The following is a 20,918-nucleotide window of genomic DNA, read 5'->3' on the forward strand; positions in this document are numbered from 1 at the left end:
AATCGCCCGACTGAAGCAGAGAAAGTTGTTATCTCCGGTTCTCCTTGCCACTCTGTGCTCTTGTTGTTTGTCCGATCATCTATTATCAAAAATATCGGAAATAAATGTATACAGAACTGAACATAACAACTCAACAAATTGAATGGTAGGTTGGCTATTGTTTGATTCTCGTTAATCAAGATTGCTTACAGGTAGACAATTACTGAACTGTCTGAATTTAAACTATTCCTTGATGAATGAATGAACCTAACCATTTTTGCGTTGATCTAAATTGATGTTATCTTTACGATCATGTAAAACTTTAGTTGTTTATCATGTGTACATTGTACATTTTTGTTCTCATTATTTGTAAAAATGAAAACATTGTTTCACCTTTTAGAATTTTGCTTAGATAAAACAATGGTGGAACACCCTACGTCTTTACTTGGTGAGCAGAGAATTTTGTTTAATGAATTTCGCAATTATTAATATTTTTTTGAGCAGTTAGATTTCACAAACTTTAACAAATTTGTGTTTTTAGATTGTTACAAAAAACGTGTAGGTAGATACTCTTAAAGTGTTAGCCTTTTGTAGCCTACACATTTTAGGCCTACAATATAAAAAAAAAAACTTTAAAAAAACATTGAATGAAACTTTCTCACTTAATTTGACATTTACATGATTTGATATAGACTTATTCTATTTGTAATATTAGTGTTCGTTTTTACAGTGGACCATCCTAAATCCATCATTACATTCTCTTGCAGGCATGACAGAAAGGACAGCGTGCGCGGGATGCCACCGTCTCATTCTTGATAAATACCTGCTCAGAGTGAACGACGGGCTGTGGCACGAGCGGTGCGTGTGCTGCGTGGCTTGCGGTGACCCGTTAAAGAATTCTTGCTTTTTGCGAGACAAGAAACTTTATTGCAAGCTCGACTATGTGAAGTAAGTGATGGTTGAACTGTCTTATAGTTTTTTGTTGTTGTTGCGTTGAAGGCATTTTGGCTGCTTCAAAATTTGTTGACACACAGAGACATTTATGCTCAAATAATTTGGAATTTCTAAATGTAAGTTTTCCTTGTCTGAAACATACTAAATATAAAAATACCTCTTATCATGTTTTGACATAGGCCATGAGATAAAGAAAATTCTGAAGCTTGATAATTTGATAGCTTTATGAATATAAAATTAAGATGAAAAATCAGATCTGGTAGGAGCCTAAATTTAGTTAATGTTAGATAGAAGATTGCCAGAAGATTATGATTGGACAAAGTGACCTGCTTGATGTCAAATTGTAAAAGAAAAAATAAACAAACCCAGTTATTTAGCTAAATACGAACCCAGTTATTCAGATGCATTTTATTGTAATGTGATTACTTTAGAATGCCATTACATTTACAATACATCACAGGTAATGATTTATTGAATGAGTCTGAGAACATGGAACACGAAACAACCTTCTTCCATGTCAAGAATTGCATTTAGTAAAACATGAATATTTGAGGCTGTACTGGTAGATATTTGATTCGCATCAAACCACTTAAGTCTGAGAGCTTGTGTCCCTGCTGCCCTCAACTGGCTGTGTGTGTGTGTGTGTGCGCGTGTGTGCGTGTGTGTGTGTGTGTACATATGAAGGATACATTGTGTACGTGGATGATTCATAGGATTCTTTAATTTCAGAGAAAGATATTTTAGATTTTTTTTTCACTTCCACTTAAACACTTACTACATTTTCATCTTTTTTTCAGTTTGTCTATGCCATTGTAAATTGGGATAGTTCTTTGATTTCTAGATTGTCAGTGTACGTGTGGTGTGTGTGTGTGTTTGTACAAATGTGGTGTGTGTCATTATTTGTGTATGTGTGTGCGTGTCTCTGTGTATAGGATTGTTTGTATGAGTCCAGGGATTGTAACACAATGCACCTTGGAGAACAAGGTGACTGCAGGAGGAAGGGGAGACGTGGGCCCTGGAATGTGACAACATACAGACACACACATACACACACACTCACACACACACACACACACACACACACACACACTCACACCTCCACATACAGACAGCGCACAATCTGGGGTAGAGCTCAACTGACACATTGTCAAAAGGTGTTACATTTTCAAAAGCCATCGGTGTGGCAATGGCAAGCTGGGGACAGCATATGGCATCGTCAGATAGAACTGCCCCCCCCCCCACACACACACACACTAGCCCCATTCCCTCACACACACACACACACACACACTTCTATCTAAATACTCTCAGCTTAGAGCCAAGCCGAAAATCTTCTCAAAGCTCACATCATCTATGAACAATTTGGTCATGGTCACCTGCCAAGCCAAACATCGGGCGCTCTCGGTAGTTGGAAAACCCTTTCCAGTCAGTTCATTAGACTTTGGTGCCCAGGCACACGACCTCAGCGGCTAACACAGCGAAGGGAAGACGCACCAGAACAGCCCTACCCACCGTGTTCGATCACCACATTCTCTCCTTCACAACAAAAAAACCAACTCATATGTAACGTCTACTACAGCATTTGTTCAAAAGCGGACAAAATCTAGGGGGAATGCCTGGCTGGCCTGCCGGGGGTCTGACGAGGAGGGGGGAGAACGAATACAGAGGCGACCATATGTTAGAGGGGGAACCCACCAAGAGAGTCGTGGGGTTTGGCGTGAACTTTTTTTGGGGACGGTGGCAACACGAGATGAAAGCATTCTGTGCCATGGCATCTGGCTGGATGGTCTTGCACTCAGGTGTACCCCCCTCCCCCCACACACACACACCCTCCCCACACACACCCTCCCCACACACACACACCTTCCCTCCCCACACACACACACACCCTTCCCACACACACCCTCCCCACACACACACACACCCTCCCCACACACACCCTCCCCACACACACACACACACACCCTCCCCACACACACCCTCCCCACACACACACACACACACCCTCCCCACACACACACACACCCTCCCCACACACACCCAAGATGAGCAATGGGAGGGCGTCCACCCGACCGTGAGATATCTGACCTGACCAATTAGCAGGAGGCCTGATGCCAGGCCCCATCTCTTCACCCCCTCTCCACGTTCCCCTGCTGTACTGTCCAGGGTTCTGGGTTAGGGTCCTGTCATCTCCCCCCACTCTCTCTCTGTTCCTTCTCTCCCTTTCTCACCCTCCCTCCCTCCCTCCCTCCCACTCACCTTGGCCTGCTACGGTCTCCGAGATGAGAGAGATCCAAAACGGGGTCAGCAGCTCTCTCTGTCCCCCTCCTCCAGGACCAGCCCATTGTGCCCCTGGTGAAGGCTGACGGACAGATCCAGAGCCTGATTGGCTGTATCGTCACGGGAGAGGAGACCGACTGAATGGTCCAGTTGGCTGATAGATTGGACAGCAGATGGGTGGTCAGATCAGCGGTCACATCAGCGGTCCACTTGACCCTCAGGTTCTTATCTGATCCGCGGGCTGTGTTTGTGAGTGTTCGCCAGGTTCACCCGATCCAGAAACAGGATCTCTCTACATGTCCAGTAGCAGACTGCAGCAAAGGTCAGGTTTAGAAGCCAGCCCAGGAACAACACATCAATCTGGCGAACACGTGTGTGTGTGTGTGTGTGTACCTGCATGGTCCTGCGTGCATGTGTGTGTGTGTGGGTATGTGCATATACCTGTGTGTACATGAGTATACTGTGTGTGTGTGTGTGGGCATCTGTGCACTGGTCTCGCAACACTCTGACCTAAAAGTTGTTGCATGAGAAAGCCCCTCTCTCCAGATAGATGGCTGGCTCGTTCTACCTTGTTGTTTAAATTCACCGTGACCGATTCTTTCTCTGAGTGTTCCAGTCTTCCTGGCAAGAACTCTGGGCCGATAATGTCAATGGAAACGTTTAAATATTAACCACCTCGACTCCCCCTTCATAGGAGAGGCCCCTGTCTCAGCCTGGGCAGTAACAAGCCTGGGAATCACCATGGTAAACTCTCACCTACAGGGGTCATGTACTGACTAGACTGTTCCGCTAGTGTTACCATGAGCACTGATGGCATTATAACAGACTTCTACATGTGAGGTGTTAGCAAGCACGGCGTTGCGGTGAGACACACCAGAAGGAATGGCCTATAGTTAGACCAACAGTGCAGTAAGGAGACTGTAAAAAAAAAAAAAAAAAAAAGGTAAATATTATATCGATTTTGTATAATATATATATCGAGTCTGCAAGTTGGTACTGCGTCACAAACGACTGATCTCAAAAAGAACGCCGTGAAACGTCATTGTATTAACCTGTACATGGAACACTTTCTTTGACATTGGCTACTGTGATGCACGCATTGTTATCGCAGGAATGCACATTTACATTTTAGTCATTTAGCACACGCTCTTATCCAGAGCGACTTACAGTAAGTACAGGGACATTCCCCCCGAGGCAAGTAGGGTGAAGTGCCTTGCCCAAGGACACAACGTCAAGTGGCACAGCCGGGAATCAAACTGACGACCTTTTGATTACTAGCCCGACTCCCTCACCGTTCAGCCACCTGACTCCCACACACATTCCATTGACTTCCCTGCGTCCATGTGAAAGATCATCGGCCTAGCATGGACGCTGTGGGCCAGTTGTCTGGGTGGGTCAGCCATCCAGTCTGACTCTTCAGAGCTTCTTAGAATGAGCTCTACGGTTTCCCTGGCGACCCCACGGCAACACTAATAGCTCCCAGCAATGCCAAGCTTCTGGATGTTGTAGTTCACACCTATTCATAATGGTGTTTTATTTTTTTTTACTTAATTTGAATGTTTGTTTGTGTCTGTCTACCAAATATAAAACTCGCGCCTTTTACAAACCATCCAGAATGTGGAATTGGAAACCTTTTCTTCCCAAATGAATCCTGTTCTTCGCAGAAAAAGAAACGTCGCTGATACGAACACACTGCTCTCATCATGTTGGCCTCCAGAAAACATTTGACAATTCGGCTTTTTCAGCACCCGTCTGTAGCTCATTAGGAACATTGAGACGTGAGTCGTCGAGCGTTGTGCTAAAGAGAGCAGTCACCAGCTCCCGTATCTATGGCGACTCCACTGGTGACCTAATCAAATCGGGAACCCCCCCCCCCCGCCACACCCAGAGCGATGACGCACCATCCTGCCTGACAGACCCACGAAGCCGCCGTGCCAAAGAGGGACACAATGGACCCTCCGCGAGGGGGTCTGCTGTGCCTTTGTCCTGCTCCCGGTTAAGCAGACTTAGGGATAATTCCGGGGATAATTCCCGGGAACAGCAGCCCAGCCTCTCCCACCGGGAACCCTAAAACCCCCCTCCCCCCCCCCGCAGGGCTGGAGCCACAGCCCGCGGTGCCCCTTTCTGCCCCTCCCCGGGGGGGGGAGGGGGGGGACACGGTAGCCAGAGGCTCTCAGGCTTAGCCCCCACCAGCCCTGGTTGCCAGGCGCTAAGACGCACACTCGCCACTGTAGGGGTATGTGTCTGATTGTCTGGGGAAGGGGGGGGAGAGGGGGGGGGGAGAGGGGGGGGGGTGACTGAAGGACAGCTAAACCAGGCTAGCGTCTTGGTTCGAGGCCTCCAAGGGAACATGTGAAGGGCTGCTGAGGGAGAAGAGAGAAAGAGAGACGGACAGAGAGACGGACAGAGAGACGGAGAGGGAGAGGGAGAGGGAGAGGGAGAGGGAGAGGGAGAGGGAGAGGGAGAGGGAGAGGGAGAGGGAGAAAAAGAGGGGTGAGAGAGAGAGACAAAGTGAGAGTGAACATGTATTCAACCGCAGTGAACCACAGCCAAATAATATTTTCTGTTTTCACTAACTCTCTCTCTCTCCCCTCTCCTCCCCGTGTGCTCTGCAGACTGTTTGCGGCACGTTGTCGAGGCTGCGCCGAGGCCATCTCCCCGGCAGAGCTGGTGCTGAGGGCGGGGCCCGCTGTCTTCCACCTGCGCTGCTTCACCTGCAGCGTGTGTGCCTGCAGGCTGCAGACCGGAGACCGCTGCGTCCTCAGGGAAGGACAGCTACTCTGTGCCAGAGACCTCGACCAGGGGCTGGCCAGCCCCGCCTCTTCAGACTCAGGTACGGTGTGTGTGTGTGTGTATGTGTGGGATGGTGTGTGCTGGTGGGTTTGTGTGTGTGTGTGTGTTTTGGCACGTCCTCATTTTCTTCCTTTTGTCATGCTGTTCTCGCGGCAGGTAAAAGCGACGATGAAGAGGAGGAGGAGGAGGAGGAGGAGGAGGAGGAGAGCGTGAAGTCCTCCAGCAGACGCAGCGGTTCGGAGGACCCCGAGCACAAACGCCCCAAGCGCCCACGCACCATCCTCACCACCCAGCAGAGACGAGCCTTCAAAGCCTCCTTCGAGGTCTCCTCGAAGCCCTGCCGGAAGGTGGGGGCGTCGGACACATAACTTGTCCTCACTCACAACACCAAACCACCTAAATCTTTTCAGTTTTTCTAGAATGAGCTGAAGACTTTGTTGACGGTCCATTCAGTACAGACCCTGGGGGTCACCTTCAGTTAACTTTTTCCTTCTCTGTTTTAATCTCACCCTCCCTCCCTCTCTCTCTCTCTCTCTCTCCACCCTCCTCCGCCAAGGTAAGGGAGACCTTGGCAGCAGAGACTGGTCTGAGTGTACGAGTCGTCCAAGTCTGGTTCCAAAACCAGAGAGCCAAGGTAACGTGAATCCCCCCCCTGCCCCCCTCCCTGTACCCCCCAGCCCCCACCCCCCATTTCCCACCTCCCATCCAGAAACTTCCATACGTCCCATTGATAAAGGGACTCTTTCGGCGGCAGGTAGCTTTGCCAACCTGGAAATCAGTCAGGTTATCTCTTTGCCGAGGAAACCGATGACATCTCACCTGTAGATGCACCGCCGATTAGGGCTGTATTTCCTTACAAAGCAACCGAGTGTGTGTGTGTGTGAGTGTGTGTGAGTATATGTGTGTGTGGTTTTCCTCCCAGCCTTAATGACAACCCTGTCTTTTCCCTGCAATTAATGTGTTTCAATTGAGTGCACATGTTTTTATGAAGACTGTGTGGTCCAAACGACCGACCGGCTAGGAAGGGCAGAGGTTGTTGAATGAGATGTAATTTGACAGCATATCCCTACACGCTGTATATATATATATATGAGACCTGTTATGTATGAAATGCGTGTTATTTCACGGTAGATGAAGAAGCTAGCCCGACGGCAGCAGCAACAACAACAATCCTCAAGACCGGAGCATCAGAACCACACAACGCTTCACACAGGTAGTGACACACACACACACACACACACAGTCACGACGTAAAGAAACCTTCAGATCGACGTCAGACACACCCCCTCTCCTTTCTGTCTCCACCAGCGCCCTCCTGTGGCAGTCTGACCTCTGACCTGGACCCCCTGGGCTCGTACCACAGCCTCCAGCAGCTGCAGGTAGGCGTCACCACCCTGGAGCAGCAGGACTATGACCTGGACCCCTTCAAGCAGGGCCTCACCCCCCCTCAGATGCCTGGAGACCACATGCACCCCTACGGTAAGGTAATGTTCACCTCCACGCCATGTTCACCTCCACGCCATGTTCACCTCCATGCCATGTTCACCATGTTCACCTCCACACCATGTTCACCTCCACACCATGTTCACCATGTTCACCATGTTCACCTCCACACCATGTTCACCATGTTCACCTCCACGCCATGTTCACCTCCACACCATGTTCACCATGTTCACCTCCACACCATGTTCACCATGTTCACCTCCACGCCATGTTCACCTCCACACCATGTTCACCATGTTCACCTCCACGCCATGTTCATCTCCACACCATGTTCACCATGTTCACCTCCACACCATGTTCACCATGTTCACCTCCACGCCATGTTCACCATGTTCACCTCCACACCATGTTCACCATGTTCACCATGTTCACCATGTTCACCTCCACACCATGTTCACCTCCACACCATGTTCACCTCCACGCCATGTTCACCTCCACGCCATGTTCACCTCCACGCCATGTTCACCATGTTCACCTCCACACCATGTTCACCTCCACACCATGTTCACCTCCACGCCATGTTCACCTCCTCACCATGTTCACCTCCACGCCATGTTCACCTCCACACCATGTTCACCATGTTCACCTCCACGCCATGTTCACCTCCACACCATGTTCACCATGTTCACCTCCACGCCATGTTCATGTTCACCTCCACGCCATGTTCATGTTCACCTCCACACCATGTTCACCATGTTCACCTCCACGCCATGTTCATGTTCACCTCCACACCATGTTCACCATGTTCACCTCCACGCCATGTTCATGTTCACCTCCACACCATGTTCACCATGTTCACCTCCACGCCATGTTCATGTTCACCTCCACACCATGTTCACCTCCACACCATGTTCACCATGTTCACCTCCACGCCATGTTCACCTCCACGCCATGTTCACCTATACTTATTTGTATACTAAACTGACGAATATGTAAACATTTCGAGACAGAAACGGGCATTGCAAACAGCTGCCGGACAGTCGAGATTGGGCTTTAATTGGGCACTGCAGGAATAACAGTATGGCAGGTCTTCCCAGTCCTACCTGAGTGTTGAAATGGTGTTGTGTTTCTTCTGTCAGGTGCTCCCAAACAACATCACTAGTGATAAGAGCGTCATGGAAAATATTCATCCTGCAAAAAGCCCTGTTGGGTGCCCCCTAGTGGTAACGGTGTGCCACACCACCAGGCCTGCTCTGCTTTCATGTAAGAGATCAGAGTGTCTGGTCCCTGTCCCTGATCTCTTTCGACTGATGTCACTTCCTGTTCTCCGCAGGCTGCAGAGGGCTGTACGACGACATGGATGTGGCCCCTCTCTGTCACCTAGGAGACGGCTCCTGTCTCTCTTTGGGGGACCCCTTCCTGCTCACTCCCATCGACCGTCTCTGCTCCATGCAGGACTCCTACTTCACCTCCTGAGCGCTGGCCGTACCCCACCCAGGTCATCACCTCCCTGGGGAGATCATGCCCCTCACCCACCCCCTCGACCTGGGTGTCACCTCCAGTGCTTTAGAAATCAAGGCCTCGTCATCCAGGGAATCCTCGGCAGTGTGAATTTGGGTTTTTGCATGAAAGTGGGACTTTTCTGGGGAAATCTGTTTCCAGATGTGGGTGGGACCACTTTTTTTTATATCTGGAAAAACTGTGAAATATGATTTGTCATAAAAAGTGGGACATGAAACCTAAACCACTGGACTTTGTGGTCTTTCTACCTGTGCTTGAAGACCAGATGAGAATGTAATATATCTAATGCTGTACATAACTTCTGGTGTGTGTTTGTATTTATTTGTTTGTGGCCAGAATGAATCAACATCGAATAAACAATGTATGTAACCTACGCGGTTGTCTGAATTGTGTCTTGTGAAGACTTCAGGATAGAAGCAAGGGTTGGATCTGACAGGAGTGCGGAGAGGGTAATGAATACCGAGGGTGACTGCTGGGTCGGTCCATCCACGAGGCTTATCGGTCCGATCTGGCTGACAGGTCACCCAGACATGGCCCTCTGTCAGCCTGTCACACAGGAGACCAGCGAGGGGTGGTTCGTGTGGGTGTGCGGGGCTGGGCTATGACAGCAGGGAGGGTCACCGGCAGGTAAGGATCACATCCACGCCGCCCGCCGTCAACGCTCACATTGTGCTCACAAAAACCCCCACGCCGCATTTTTCTACCTTTCCGTCCTCCGGGCCCAAACAGGGGGAGACCACCCAGGCGTCGTGCCCGGCTGGAATGCACCGCTCCTGGGGAGGGAGGTCACGGCCGGTGGGGAGGGGGGCTCCAGACAACGGAGGGGCTGAAAGCTGTGTCAGGGTAGACTGCGCTGTGTGACACACAGATATGAAGCCCCCTGTGTGTGCTGTGCCTCCTTGCCCCAGCCGTGAACCCGCCAGGACCCGTCTCACGTTTCCCACTATGAAATCAGAGCTCACGGAGCATGGAGCGCAAGTCAATGGTCAGGAACAATCTAACTGTCTGTCACCAAGGAATGTTACTGCCAAGCAGCCGAAGAGTGTTGAAGTAAGATAGGTGGAGTGTGTGTGTGTGTGTGTGTGTGTAAGGACCTTAAAAAACGTCCTCCCACACAAACCACACCTGTCCTTTGAAACCATGTGATTTTCAAGAAGAACAGTATCGTGGATGTGTAACTTCACGAGTAAAAAGCACAGATCAAGTGTCTAGTTATTAATGTGTGTGTCTGTGTGTGTGTGTCCGGTGGACTCTTGGCAGATGTACAGGCAGTTGCCAGCAGTATCCGGTGAGAGGAGAAAAAAATAATCAAACCGTGATCATACGGTCACAGCGGGCAGCAATAACCTCATTATTATTCTGACGGTAGCCAAACAGTTTCCCGTCAACAGTACGGTAATTTATTGCACCGCTTGTGCCAACCCCCAGGCCACAAACCCTCTGTCTTTTAACCGTTATAATTGGCGTCACGCTGTTTTAGTTAGGAGACAGATGCGCTCGCTTTGTAGAAGAATCTGGACGAGTTTGTATCTAAAGGCAAAGCACTCTTGAATGTGGCATTAGTCAAATGTGACGTAATACAACATCGACAAACACCTTACTACGTCTGCTTGGTATTATTTGTGAGAAACTAAACTGTTGACTTTTGTCGGTCCATGTCCCCTACTCCAAGAGTGCATGACAGTAACATCCTTCAAGAATATTTAAGGATGGGGAACTGGTAGTCACGTTTCCTTAAAAAAGTCACAAACTGAATTGAGATGATTTAGATGACTGGTGGTGACACCTTTGACACACAGAGGTGCCCCAGTGTAACAGTGTGGTCCTCTGACACCTATGAGGGTTTAGATAATGGATCACCTCCCCAGTCCATCACAGCCACAGTTGGGCCAGAGAACAGGCCAGGTTGTCACTTTGTGGAGGCTTGGCAGTGTCCCCTTGCCCATATGGGTCGTCACCTATTGACCCTGCTCCTCCATGCGCCCACGCTGGGGTGACAGAGGGGCGAGGCGGCCAGCGAGAACGGCCACCTTCACGATGGGCGTACCAGTGTCTGTTTTCATTGGTACACGTGACCACTTCCTGTATCGTGTCTGTTTTCATTGGTACACGTGACCACTTCCTGTGTCTGTTTTCATTGGTACACGTCACCACTTCCTGTATCGTGTCTGTTTTCATTGGTACACGTGACCACTTCCTGTGTATGTTTTCATTGGTACACGTGACCACTTCCTGCATCGTGTCTGTTTTCATTGGTACACGTGACCACTTCCTGTGTGTTTTCATTGGTACACGTGACCACTTCCTGTGTGTTTTCATTGGTACACGTGACCACTTCCTGTGTGTTTTCATTGGTACACGTGACCACTTCCTGTGTGTTTTCATTGGTACACGTGACCACTTCCTGTGTGTTTTCATCGGTACACGTGTCCACTAGAGTTCTATGTTTGTCCTTACATCACTTGAGATTTCAGAATGATTTCAAAATGTGTCAAGTGTAAATGAGAACGTTTGTTTTCCAATCATGCATGGGCCCTGAGAGAAAAGTTCAAAAGCGAGCAACTTCTATTACAAGTCCTACCTGAGTTTTGTTCAAGACAACATTCTACAAAATCCATCACGATGTCAAAGACACCTACAGCGCTTTATAGTATTCTTAACACATGGCATCGTACGGAATGCTCCCCAACCAAAACAGTTTGACCAAACTGAAGAGTCCCATGACTTCTTTTGTAGCAGTGATGCTTCAGTCGTCTGGTTGAAAGGCTGGGTTTTCTCTCTCTTCAAAGGCAGAGCTGTCCATGTTGGGCTGACCTGCACGACACAAGTCGCAAGTCAGGACACGAAAGATGGTGAAACTGTCACACATTATACAATGATAAAAATCTACGAATATGTATATATATACACATTATATGTGAGAACACATAAGTTCCAGTTGTATAGTAAAATGTTCTGTTGTTGTGATGTTAGTGTTGGTGCATAGCAGTGGTCTCCAACCCTGGTCCTCAGGGCACCCCTGCACTGCATGTTCTAGATGTTTCCCTGCTCCAACACACCTGATTCAAATGAACGGGTCGTTATCCAGCTCTGCAGAAGCCTGCTTACGACCGTTCATTTGAATCAGGTGTGTTGGAGCAGGGAAACATCTCAAACCTACAGGACAGGAGGTCCCTGAGGACCAGGGTTGGGAACCTCTGGCCCGGAGGCCTCACCAGTCTTCCCTGTCAGGTGTTTGACCAGCAGAGCTGCTCCAACGAGCAGCAGGATCCCAGTGATTGCTCCTCCTGCCCCTGCTGCCACGTACACCAGCATCATCCTCCCCGAGGGAGCTTCCTCCGCTGCAACACACAGCAGGAAACACCATCACCATGAAGTCGTATCGCACAGCACACACAGCAGGAAACACCATCACCATGCAGTCATACCGCACAGCACACAGCAGCAAACACCATCACCATGCAGTCATATCGCACAGCACACAGCAGGAAACACCATCACCATGCAGTCATACCGCACAGCACACAGCAGGAAACACCATCACCATGCAGTCATACCGCACAGCACACAGCAGGAAACACCATCACCATGCAGTCATATCGCACAGCACACAGCAGCAAACACCATCACCATGCAGTCATATCGCACAGCACACAGCAGGAAACACCATCACCATGCAGTCATATCGCACAGCACACAGCAGGAAACACCATCACCATGCAGTCATATCGCACAGCACACATGCAGACCCATTCAGACTAGATCGGCTACACTGTCGTCATGTAAACAAGTGTGGGACGTAAACAAGATGTGAACAAGGACTAGTTAGGGGCGCTCAACTTAGCTGCAGCGCATTTGCCTTTGAGATCAAGAGGTCCCTGGTTAAATTTCCCTGTGTACATAACCTTTGATAGAAGTGTCTGAAGTGAATACATTCCCATTACTAGTTGTTACTTACTACTGTACCACGTGTCATTTCAGCAACACTTGATGTAACAGATACATACCGATGCAGGTTGGCACAGGGTGACTCCAGAGCCCGCTGGAGGTACATGACAGCCCCGCCGTGCTGTTCAGGAAGTGGCCCTCTCCACAGGACAGGAGACACTCGGACCCGAAACTGAAGTTCCCCAGGGGGTGTGAGCAGTTCCCGGACAGGGGTGGGGGAAGGGTCGACAGGGCCTCACACCGCACCGCTGGAGGGGGAGCAAGTGAGTCAACGTCCTTACTCACCGAATGTGATTTTTTGAGCTGTACGACAATCACGGTCGGCGTCCTGCAGGTCCTAGTGTCCCGCGGGTTCTTAGACATGTACATTTAGTCATTTAGCGACTTACAGTAAGTACAGGGACATTCTCCCCGAGGCAAGTAGGGTAAAGTGCCTAAGTGCCCAAGGACACAACGTCATTTGGCACGGCCAGGGAATCGAACCAACAACCTTCTGATTACTAGCCCGACTCCCTAACCACTCAGCCATTTGATCCCCGGACGTGCAGTAAGTTAGTTGTAAAGGTCTAATGAGGTGCCTCACCTGTGCACAGAGGCTCCTTTCCACTCCAGAGTCCTGAGGTGTTGCAGTTAATCGAGGGAGCTCCTTGTAGCAGGAAGCCCTCATCGCAGCCAAACTGGCACTGGGTTCTGTAACTGAAGCTGGAGTAGGGATGGCTGCAGTTCATCCAGCCGTGATGTGGTGGTGTGGCCAGCAGGGGGCAGGGGCGAGCTGTGGGTGTTGACGTGGAGCAGGGAAATTAGGTCATGATTATCTAGATTGTAAGGAAACATTCAGACTTCTGTAGAGTGTTTCTAGTCAATGGACATAAAGTAATAAACTGATCAATTCTGATCATACTGACCACTACTGTTATCTAACACAAACATGTCTGCATTTTCCCAACAGATGGGGATGTGTGACATTAAACGGTTTCCTCCGGTGGGGAAGATCGTTCACCTTGACAGGGGGGAACTTCACTGGTCCACATGCCCAGGGAGGAGCACTCTGTTTGGGCTGTGCCATTTAACTGGAAGCCCTCCTCACAGGAGAACACACAGTGGGAACCAAAGCTGAAGGGACCGTGGGGGTGAGAGCAGGAGGAGGATCCATGAGGGGGAGCAGTTAAGGTGTCGCACGGCCGAACTGTAGGGGAGCAGAGAGAGCAGGCTGTGACTCACAAGGCTGAGCTCAGATTATAGAGGCAAATTTGTGACTTGATCATGTTTGGAATTTTAAAAGGCATTGAATACTTTTTGAAATGTAAACACCACCGAATGTGTTGGTTTTGAACTCACCTCTTTAAAATTGAAATCTGAATTTATTTCAATGTTTAAAATCTAACCCAGTGGTACTGTTGTGAGAACATTAACCTACCACCTGAAAAGCTTGTTGCCATAGAACTCACCTTCACATGCAGGAGTGTGATTGGTCCATTGCCCGGCAGGCAGACAAGTGAGGGCGTGGTCTCCTGTCAGAGAGTAGCCCTCCTCACAGCTGAAGCTGCAGAGGCCTGTTCCATAAAGCGAGTTTACCGAATAAGCCAGACTTATGTCAGTTAGTCTGACACATTTATAGTTCATTTGGTTCTATAAAACTAGCTCAACGTAGTTCGAACTCAGTTTCTATGGTAACTTATGCTTCAAAACTAGCCTGGTCCGGGGCAGGCTAATTGTCAGGCTTAGACGTGTTCTTGCTTAACCAGACGTTCCTGGAACACTGACCCAACGGGAAAACTATGATTTATTACGGACATTCTCATTTTCTTATTCTCATCAGTTCAATATATAGGCTACATTTATATCAAAATAAATTATGTCAAAATCAACTTAAATAGCCTACATAGGCTACAACATTTAGCCTAATGCATTAAATTGAATTGTAAAGCCCAAATGAAAGAGATCTCCCCTCTCTCTCTCTTTCTCTCTCTCTCTCACACACACACACATACTCTCTCTCTTTCACACACACACTCACAAACTCTATCTCTCTCTCTCTCGTTTTAGCTGTTTGCGCGCATTGTGCTGACCAAGGTTTGAGTCAGTGCATCTCTCAATCTCTCTCTCTCACTCTCTCTCTCTCTCTCTACTGAGGTGTATGTAAGAAATGCGCAGATGCTTCTACCCTTGACTTCAACCAGTATCAGGTAAGCGCCACTAAACAACAAACAAAATGTCCTGGGAGGATGCCCTGCCCTAATGTCAAGAAGAAGCTCCCAGTCTCAGGACCCAGACGAGTTGTTGACAGGTCAGACAGATCTATTTAAAATGCACATCTACAAAGTATTTTTAATTCAAAACAAAGCAAGCTATTTCTAACATATAGAACACATTTGCCAATGCACATTTTATTTAGTAACTCAATATGCGTAGCAAGAGATAGAACCTTTCAAATGCAAAATTTGATTTATGTATGCAAGCAAATTCTAAAACGTTTAAATGCAAAACTTCAATATGCGTATTCAAAAACGTCAAAACACATCTTAATGCAAAAGCACACTTTCTATAATAAGCATCACTCTTTTTTTCCCATTCATCATCCAAAAGGCAAAAAAGCTCTAAAAGTATTTTGCTAGTTATTTCTAACATATCTTAAAACATATTCAAGCCATTTCCTAAAAACACATTTGCCAATGCACATTTGATCTAATAGCTCAATATGCGTATGCAAGAGACACAACCTTTCAAATGCAAAATTTAATGTATGTATGCAAGCTAATTCTAAAACTTTTTAATGCAAAACTTCAATATACGTATGCAAAAAAGTCAAAACACATCTTAATGCAAAAGCACACTTTCTATAATAAGCATCACTCTTTTTTTCCCATTCATCATTTTCTCCAAAGTCCATTAAACGAAGGCTCCTTAAGGAGCATTCGACAAGTTGTAAAGCAACAGTTCTCTCAAGGACTTTGGACAGGTAGGGGAGGTTGGAGATGGGCTGGTTGTGGTTGGGGATGTGGGAGTCAAGACCAGGTTTTTTTTGTACGGCGGTGAAAGCAGCGAGCTTGAGTTGGGGGGGGAGGGGGTTAGGGACCAGAGGACAATGAGGAGTTGATGATGTTCATGATGGAAGGAAGAGGGGAGGGGGTCAAGGGCACAGGTGGAGGTCCTCATGCAGGAGACCCTAAGGCGGAGAAGTCGGTTTCATTGATTGAACTGAAGGAAGAGAGTGCGTGGCTTGGAAGTAGGCGAGGGTCATGTTGAAGACTGGGAGGGGTGGTAGTGGAGGGGGCAGCCAGCTGGTTGTGTATTGCAATGATTTTGTCATGGAAACAGGATAGAAATGAGTTGCATTTGCTGGTGGTGAAGGAGGTGGAGATGGTGTCCATTGGCTTGAGAAGTTTGTTGATGGTGGAGAAAAGCATTTTGGGCTTGTTGGAGCCAGATTGGATGATGGAGGAGTAGCAAGAGGAACAAGCGATGTTGAGAGAGGAGAGCGAGGGGAAGTTGATAGACTTTATGTTCTGGAATGTTTTATTTTATTTTATATAAGCAATGATTTTGCTTAATATGGGGGGTAGAGTCCATGTCCATGGTGATAGCCAGATGGTCAGAGATGGTGAGGCTGGTGCTGGTTAGGTTGCTGCTGGTGATGTCTGAGGTTCAGACCAGGTCAAGTGTGTGTCCTTTTTTATGGGTACAAAAATCGACCTGTCGTTGGAAGTAAAAAATGTCCAGGAGTTCTGTAGAGGTTGTGGAGTTAGATGAGTCGACGTGTATGTTAAAGTCACCAAGTAGCAGAACGGATGGAGAGATGGCGCAGAGTTGTGTGAGAAATTCAGACAGGTCAGAGGGGTAAGCAGGGTTAGGTTTTGGGGGGGCGGTAAATAACTGCAGTGACCAGGGGTTTGGGACCAGACAGTTGTTGAACTTGAAGTGTTGAACTTAAAGGAGACATGACATGAAAACTTCATTTTATGAGGTTATTTAACATTAGAGTTCCCCTAGCCTGCCTTTGGTCCCCCAGTGGCTAGAATTTTCGATAAGTGTAAACCAAGCCCTGGGTGTTCTTCTCCGCCTTTGACAAAATGAAGGCTCGAATGCTCTGTTTTAAAGGTGACATGACATGAAAACTTCATTTTATGAGGTTATTTAACATCAATATGAGTTCCCCTAGCCTGCCTTTGGTCCCCCAGTGGCTAGAATTTTTGATAAGTGTAAACCAAGCCCTGCGTGTTCTTCTCCGCCTTTGACAAAATGAAGGCTCAATTGCGCTGTTTGAAAATCTCCCCCTAGTGATGTAGATAGGGGGAAGGTTACCTCCCCTCTCTCTGCTTTGCCCGCCCAGATCATCTGGCCCGCCCATGAGAAACTGAGCTACCACCGTGCAAGTGCGATATCGGTTTTTCCTGGAGAGACATCATGGCGAGCAAACAAACGAAGCATAACAGTAGCTCAGTAGCTCACATCTTTTTTTTGTTCCTTCATCCGAGCCTCTGCAGAACCCGTATCTTAATTGTATTTTCGCTGGAAATGCGCCGACACAACTTCCCAAAGTGTTGTATGTCTGCGCCAAACATTTCCTCAACTTGAGCCAACTCAAAGCTGGCCTTGCTGAAATTAAATTCTGGATCATTACTAAATCTCCTTGGTCAAGCTACAAACCTTGGACAAGTAAGTTAACTAACGCTATATCATTTTGTTGCTTTACCGTATATGGTTGGGTAGCTTGCTACCCTTAGAATGTGGCTAACATTACCTCTGCAGCTAACAGCTGAGTTACTGTTGCTAATGTAAAGATAAATGGCATCAAGTGTGTGTATGTGAATACAAACGCAACGCCAGTGTTGTACACTTCTTTGTTATTTGGATAGCCGTTCTGCTGTTGGTGTTATGGCTCGCGATATCCGCCTTTCTCCACATTGAAATGAATGAGTGTGCACCTCTGCAAACCAGGGTGATCAGATAAGAATGGGCAAATTCGAAGCATTTTACAGCAACGGGGCTACGAGCCAGTTGAGTTACTGTCGCTAATGTAAAGGTAGATGGCATCAAGTGTTTGTGTGAATATAAACGCTGTAACGCCAGTGTTGTACACTTCTTTGTTATTTGGATAGCCGTTCTGCTGTTGGTGTTATGGCTCGCGATATCCGCCTTTCTCCACATTGAAATGACTGCGTGTGCACCTCTGCAAACCAGGGTGATCAGATGAGATGAGAATGGCTAAATATGAGGCATCTTACAGCAACGGGGGCTACGAGCCAGTGCGATACATCCGTTGTAAACGTTAGCGCATGTTGCCGCCCCTCTCCTGCTCATTAGCATTTAAAGCTACAGACACAGAAACAGCGCGTTTTGAGGAAAGCTCATTGTTGGACTGCTCGTAGTGGCTGTAACTATGCACCAAGGCTGAATTTCGGGAAAGATACTTCATGTACAGTATTAAGGGACCACTAAGGCCTATATAAAAGCATCCAAAAACAGCATTTCATGTCTCCTTTAACCAAATAAAAAAAAAAGAATACAAAATGATGCAGTATCGACTACTTTCTCTCTCCATGATTCAGTCATTCTATTCAACTGTTCTTTGTGAAGGAACATTACCATTGTGAGGGCATTCTTTGTGCTTGACAAAATCAGAAACCAAGGGTTGGCTCAGGATGACATGAGATGCTCAGGGATAGTGGTACTGCTGCAGCTCTCTGGGGTAGCAGGTCTGTCCAAAGGGGTAATCAAACCACTTGCCCACCTGGTGCCATGCAATGGCATACCAGTGCATGCCTTCTTCATCTTTCTGGTGTTGTAGAGGGAACAGCTTTGCAAAGAAGGGGACGTAAGAGCGCAGTATGTGGAGGAACCTGTAGGGGGCGAAAGGGAGATGAGCAAGGTACTGGCGACATTGCAGGGCATAGCAGGACACCAAGTGCCCGTCCACAATCAGATTCCCCTCCACAGTCATGGGGGCATAGGCGCCTAGGTCCTTCGAGTCCTGGACATCAGTCACTCGGCGAGCCACCAGTAAACCCGTTTCTGGGTCATGGTGGAAGAGCAGGTGACCCCTCTGCAGGTCTTTGGCAAACACCGGGATCATGTTGGTGGATGAGGTGGCCGTCTCATTGGACGTAGCGATGAAAGTGACATGGTCATCCGACAGGGCGAGAGGCTCTGGGGATCCCTCTGTGGTCAGAAGGACGTAGTGCTCCACTGCGGATGGGCGACGGTCCAGCCACAGGATGACCTCGCTGAAAACCAGCTGTCCGTCAGCATCTACTGCAAGGACCCTGTCCCCCAGCTTGAGGTCTGCCATGGGCTTCCTGCTCCCCTCATTGGTGAGCACAGTGGCATGACCAGGGAAACACTCATCATCCACCTGGCAATTAGGGTTATAACTGAACGTGGCATCAGATGGGAGCGTTGCCATAAATGCCCTCACCTCAGCGACTGTCCAGTCTTTATGCTGAGACCAGAAATCAGGATCTCTGTTTGGAGAAAGATCAGCTTCTAGATGACAACCGGCAGCAGTCCATAGCTTTGTCAAGCAGCCCACTGAATGAGGTCCTTTTTCATGATCATAACCGCACTCTCCACTCTCTGAAAGAAGTATATACCATATATAAGGATATATTTGATTTTAATGACAAAACTTATACGATAAAAACAATAAAATGGTTCACATTATGTAAGTTACTAATGTAGTTAATTCCATAGTTTAAACCATCGTTTGGGGAACACCTGCCATGCTTAACGATGCTTCCAACAATGTAGTTAGCTACTGTAGTATGCTTTTGGGAAACATACCTCTGATCTGTAGATTAACAATATTTAATATGACTTTTCATGTTGTTATAATGATCACACATCCAACAGAACATCTATACTTACCAATGCAATAGGGGTGACTTGACCAGCCACTGCTCAAGCATCCAATTCGAGGGGATCCCATGAGGTTGAACAGTCGTTTGCAAGACACATCACACGTTTGTCCTTCAAATATGGAGTCGCAGTCGGCTTGGCCATTTGGAATGAAGTAGGGATCACACTTGGGTCTGCACTGGACATGTTTGTAGCAAGTCCGTGATTCTTTCCGGAAATTGCATCCAGTGTCACAACGGTAAGAGTATGCAGCATTGAAACCTGAGCTCTTTAATAAAGACACGGTCCACCCTGTGGAGACAGGATCACAACATGTCATTCACTGAGCTGGAGAACTCACAATAACAGGAGAAAGCAGAGAGACATGAGATAACCAGTCTCAATATATAGAAAACATATTAATATAAAAAATGTATAACAGAACAGTACTGGCAAAAAAGGCATAATTACCCTGAAATTTAAACAGAACTAAAAGTTTTCACAAAATTGAAAAGGATTATATGTAAAGAACTTGCTGCAGTTACTGACCTTGATTTGGAAACAGCATCTGGCAATAAGACCTTGCTGCATCTTCACTTTCTATGCATATATCCTTCCAGCCATCCCCATAGATGTTTCCTTTAGCTTTGCCCATGTACTGCCTGCCATAGCTCTCGAGTTTTATCCTCATACATGTGACCTCTATGGGCCAAGAGTACGTTGTTTCATAAAACTCTAGGTCTCTATTTGAACAGCAGAATTCAGCAAGACTTTTGACATAAAAAGGAGGAAACCCATCAGTCCATTCACCAAACATCCATTGCTGGAATCTTCCATGGAGTTTGACACCTTGATAGGTAGTATAGGTATCGATCAGGCGGGCATTTGGTTCACAGGAAGAGACCTGTGTCCATTCGCCATTTCTGCAGGTTATCTGGTCATCGTGAGAGAGATGGTACTGTTCATCACACATCAGCACTAAAACATCTCCCTCCTCAAAATGCTCTGACATCACTGGTGAGATGAACCTCCCATGGGGGTCATGGGGTGGGGCCGGACATCGTATGGGAAGGCAGGATGGCAGAAGAGGAAAAGGCCTGGACCACTCTCCTGTTTTTAGGTCACAGGTAAGTTCAGAGGGGCCCGACAGCTGGTGTCCAAAATTA

The 20,918-nt window shown here is 47.7% G+C and overlaps 3 protein-coding genes across 4 annotated transcripts; 1 reads left to right on the plus strand and 2 right to left on the minus strand.

The window, feature by feature from the left end:
- Positions 1-9,193, plus strand: lmx1a (LIM homeobox transcription factor 1, alpha). Of its 2 annotated transcripts, none has more exons than XM_084692375.1 (9): positions 1-145; positions 380-427; positions 747-927; positions 5,829-6,046; positions 6,163-6,353; positions 6,563-6,640; positions 7,138-7,219; positions 7,315-7,490; positions 8,783-9,193. In XM_084692375.1, exons 2-9 carry the CDS (start codon positions 400-402, stop codon positions 8,831-8,833), a joined length of 1,005 nt encoding a protein of 334 aa, XP_084548501.1. In that variant the 5' UTR covers positions 1-145; positions 380-399; the 3' UTR covers positions 8,834-9,193. The 2 variants fall into 2 exon arrangements, with proteins under 2 accessions (XP_084548501.1, XP_084548500.1); XM_084692374.1 differs by having other exon boundaries at positions 7,315-7,485.
- Positions 9,194-11,587: 2,394 nt separating this feature from the next.
- Positions 11,588-14,560, minus strand: LOC146221356 (E-selectin-like). The gene is made up of 6 exons (XM_084692354.1): positions 14,367-14,560; positions 13,919-14,104; positions 13,502-13,690; positions 12,978-13,166; positions 12,186-12,311; positions 11,588-11,784 (listed from the first exon to the last, which is right to left on the minus strand). Exons 1-6 carry the CDS (start codon positions 14,539-14,541, stop codon positions 11,717-11,719), a joined length of 933 nt encoding a protein of 310 aa, XP_084548480.1. The 5' UTR covers positions 14,542-14,560; the 3' UTR covers positions 11,588-11,716.
- Positions 14,561-18,574: 4,014 nt separating this feature from the next.
- Positions 18,575-19,321, minus strand: LOC146221357 (desert hedgehog protein A-like). Its single transcript, XM_084692316.1, has one exon. It carries the CDS (start codon positions 19,319-19,321, stop codon positions 18,575-18,577), a length of 747 nt encoding a protein of 248 aa, XP_084548442.1.
- Positions 19,322-20,918: the final 1,597 nt, after the last annotated feature.

Source organism: Hypomesus nipponensis, chromosome 26, assembly GCF_054491055.1.
Source record: "Hypomesus nipponensis isolate SF chromosome 26, ASM5449105v1, whole genome shotgun sequence".
NCBI classification, from domain to species: domain Eukaryota; kingdom Metazoa; phylum Chordata; class Actinopteri; order Osmeriformes; family Osmeridae; genus Hypomesus; species Hypomesus nipponensis.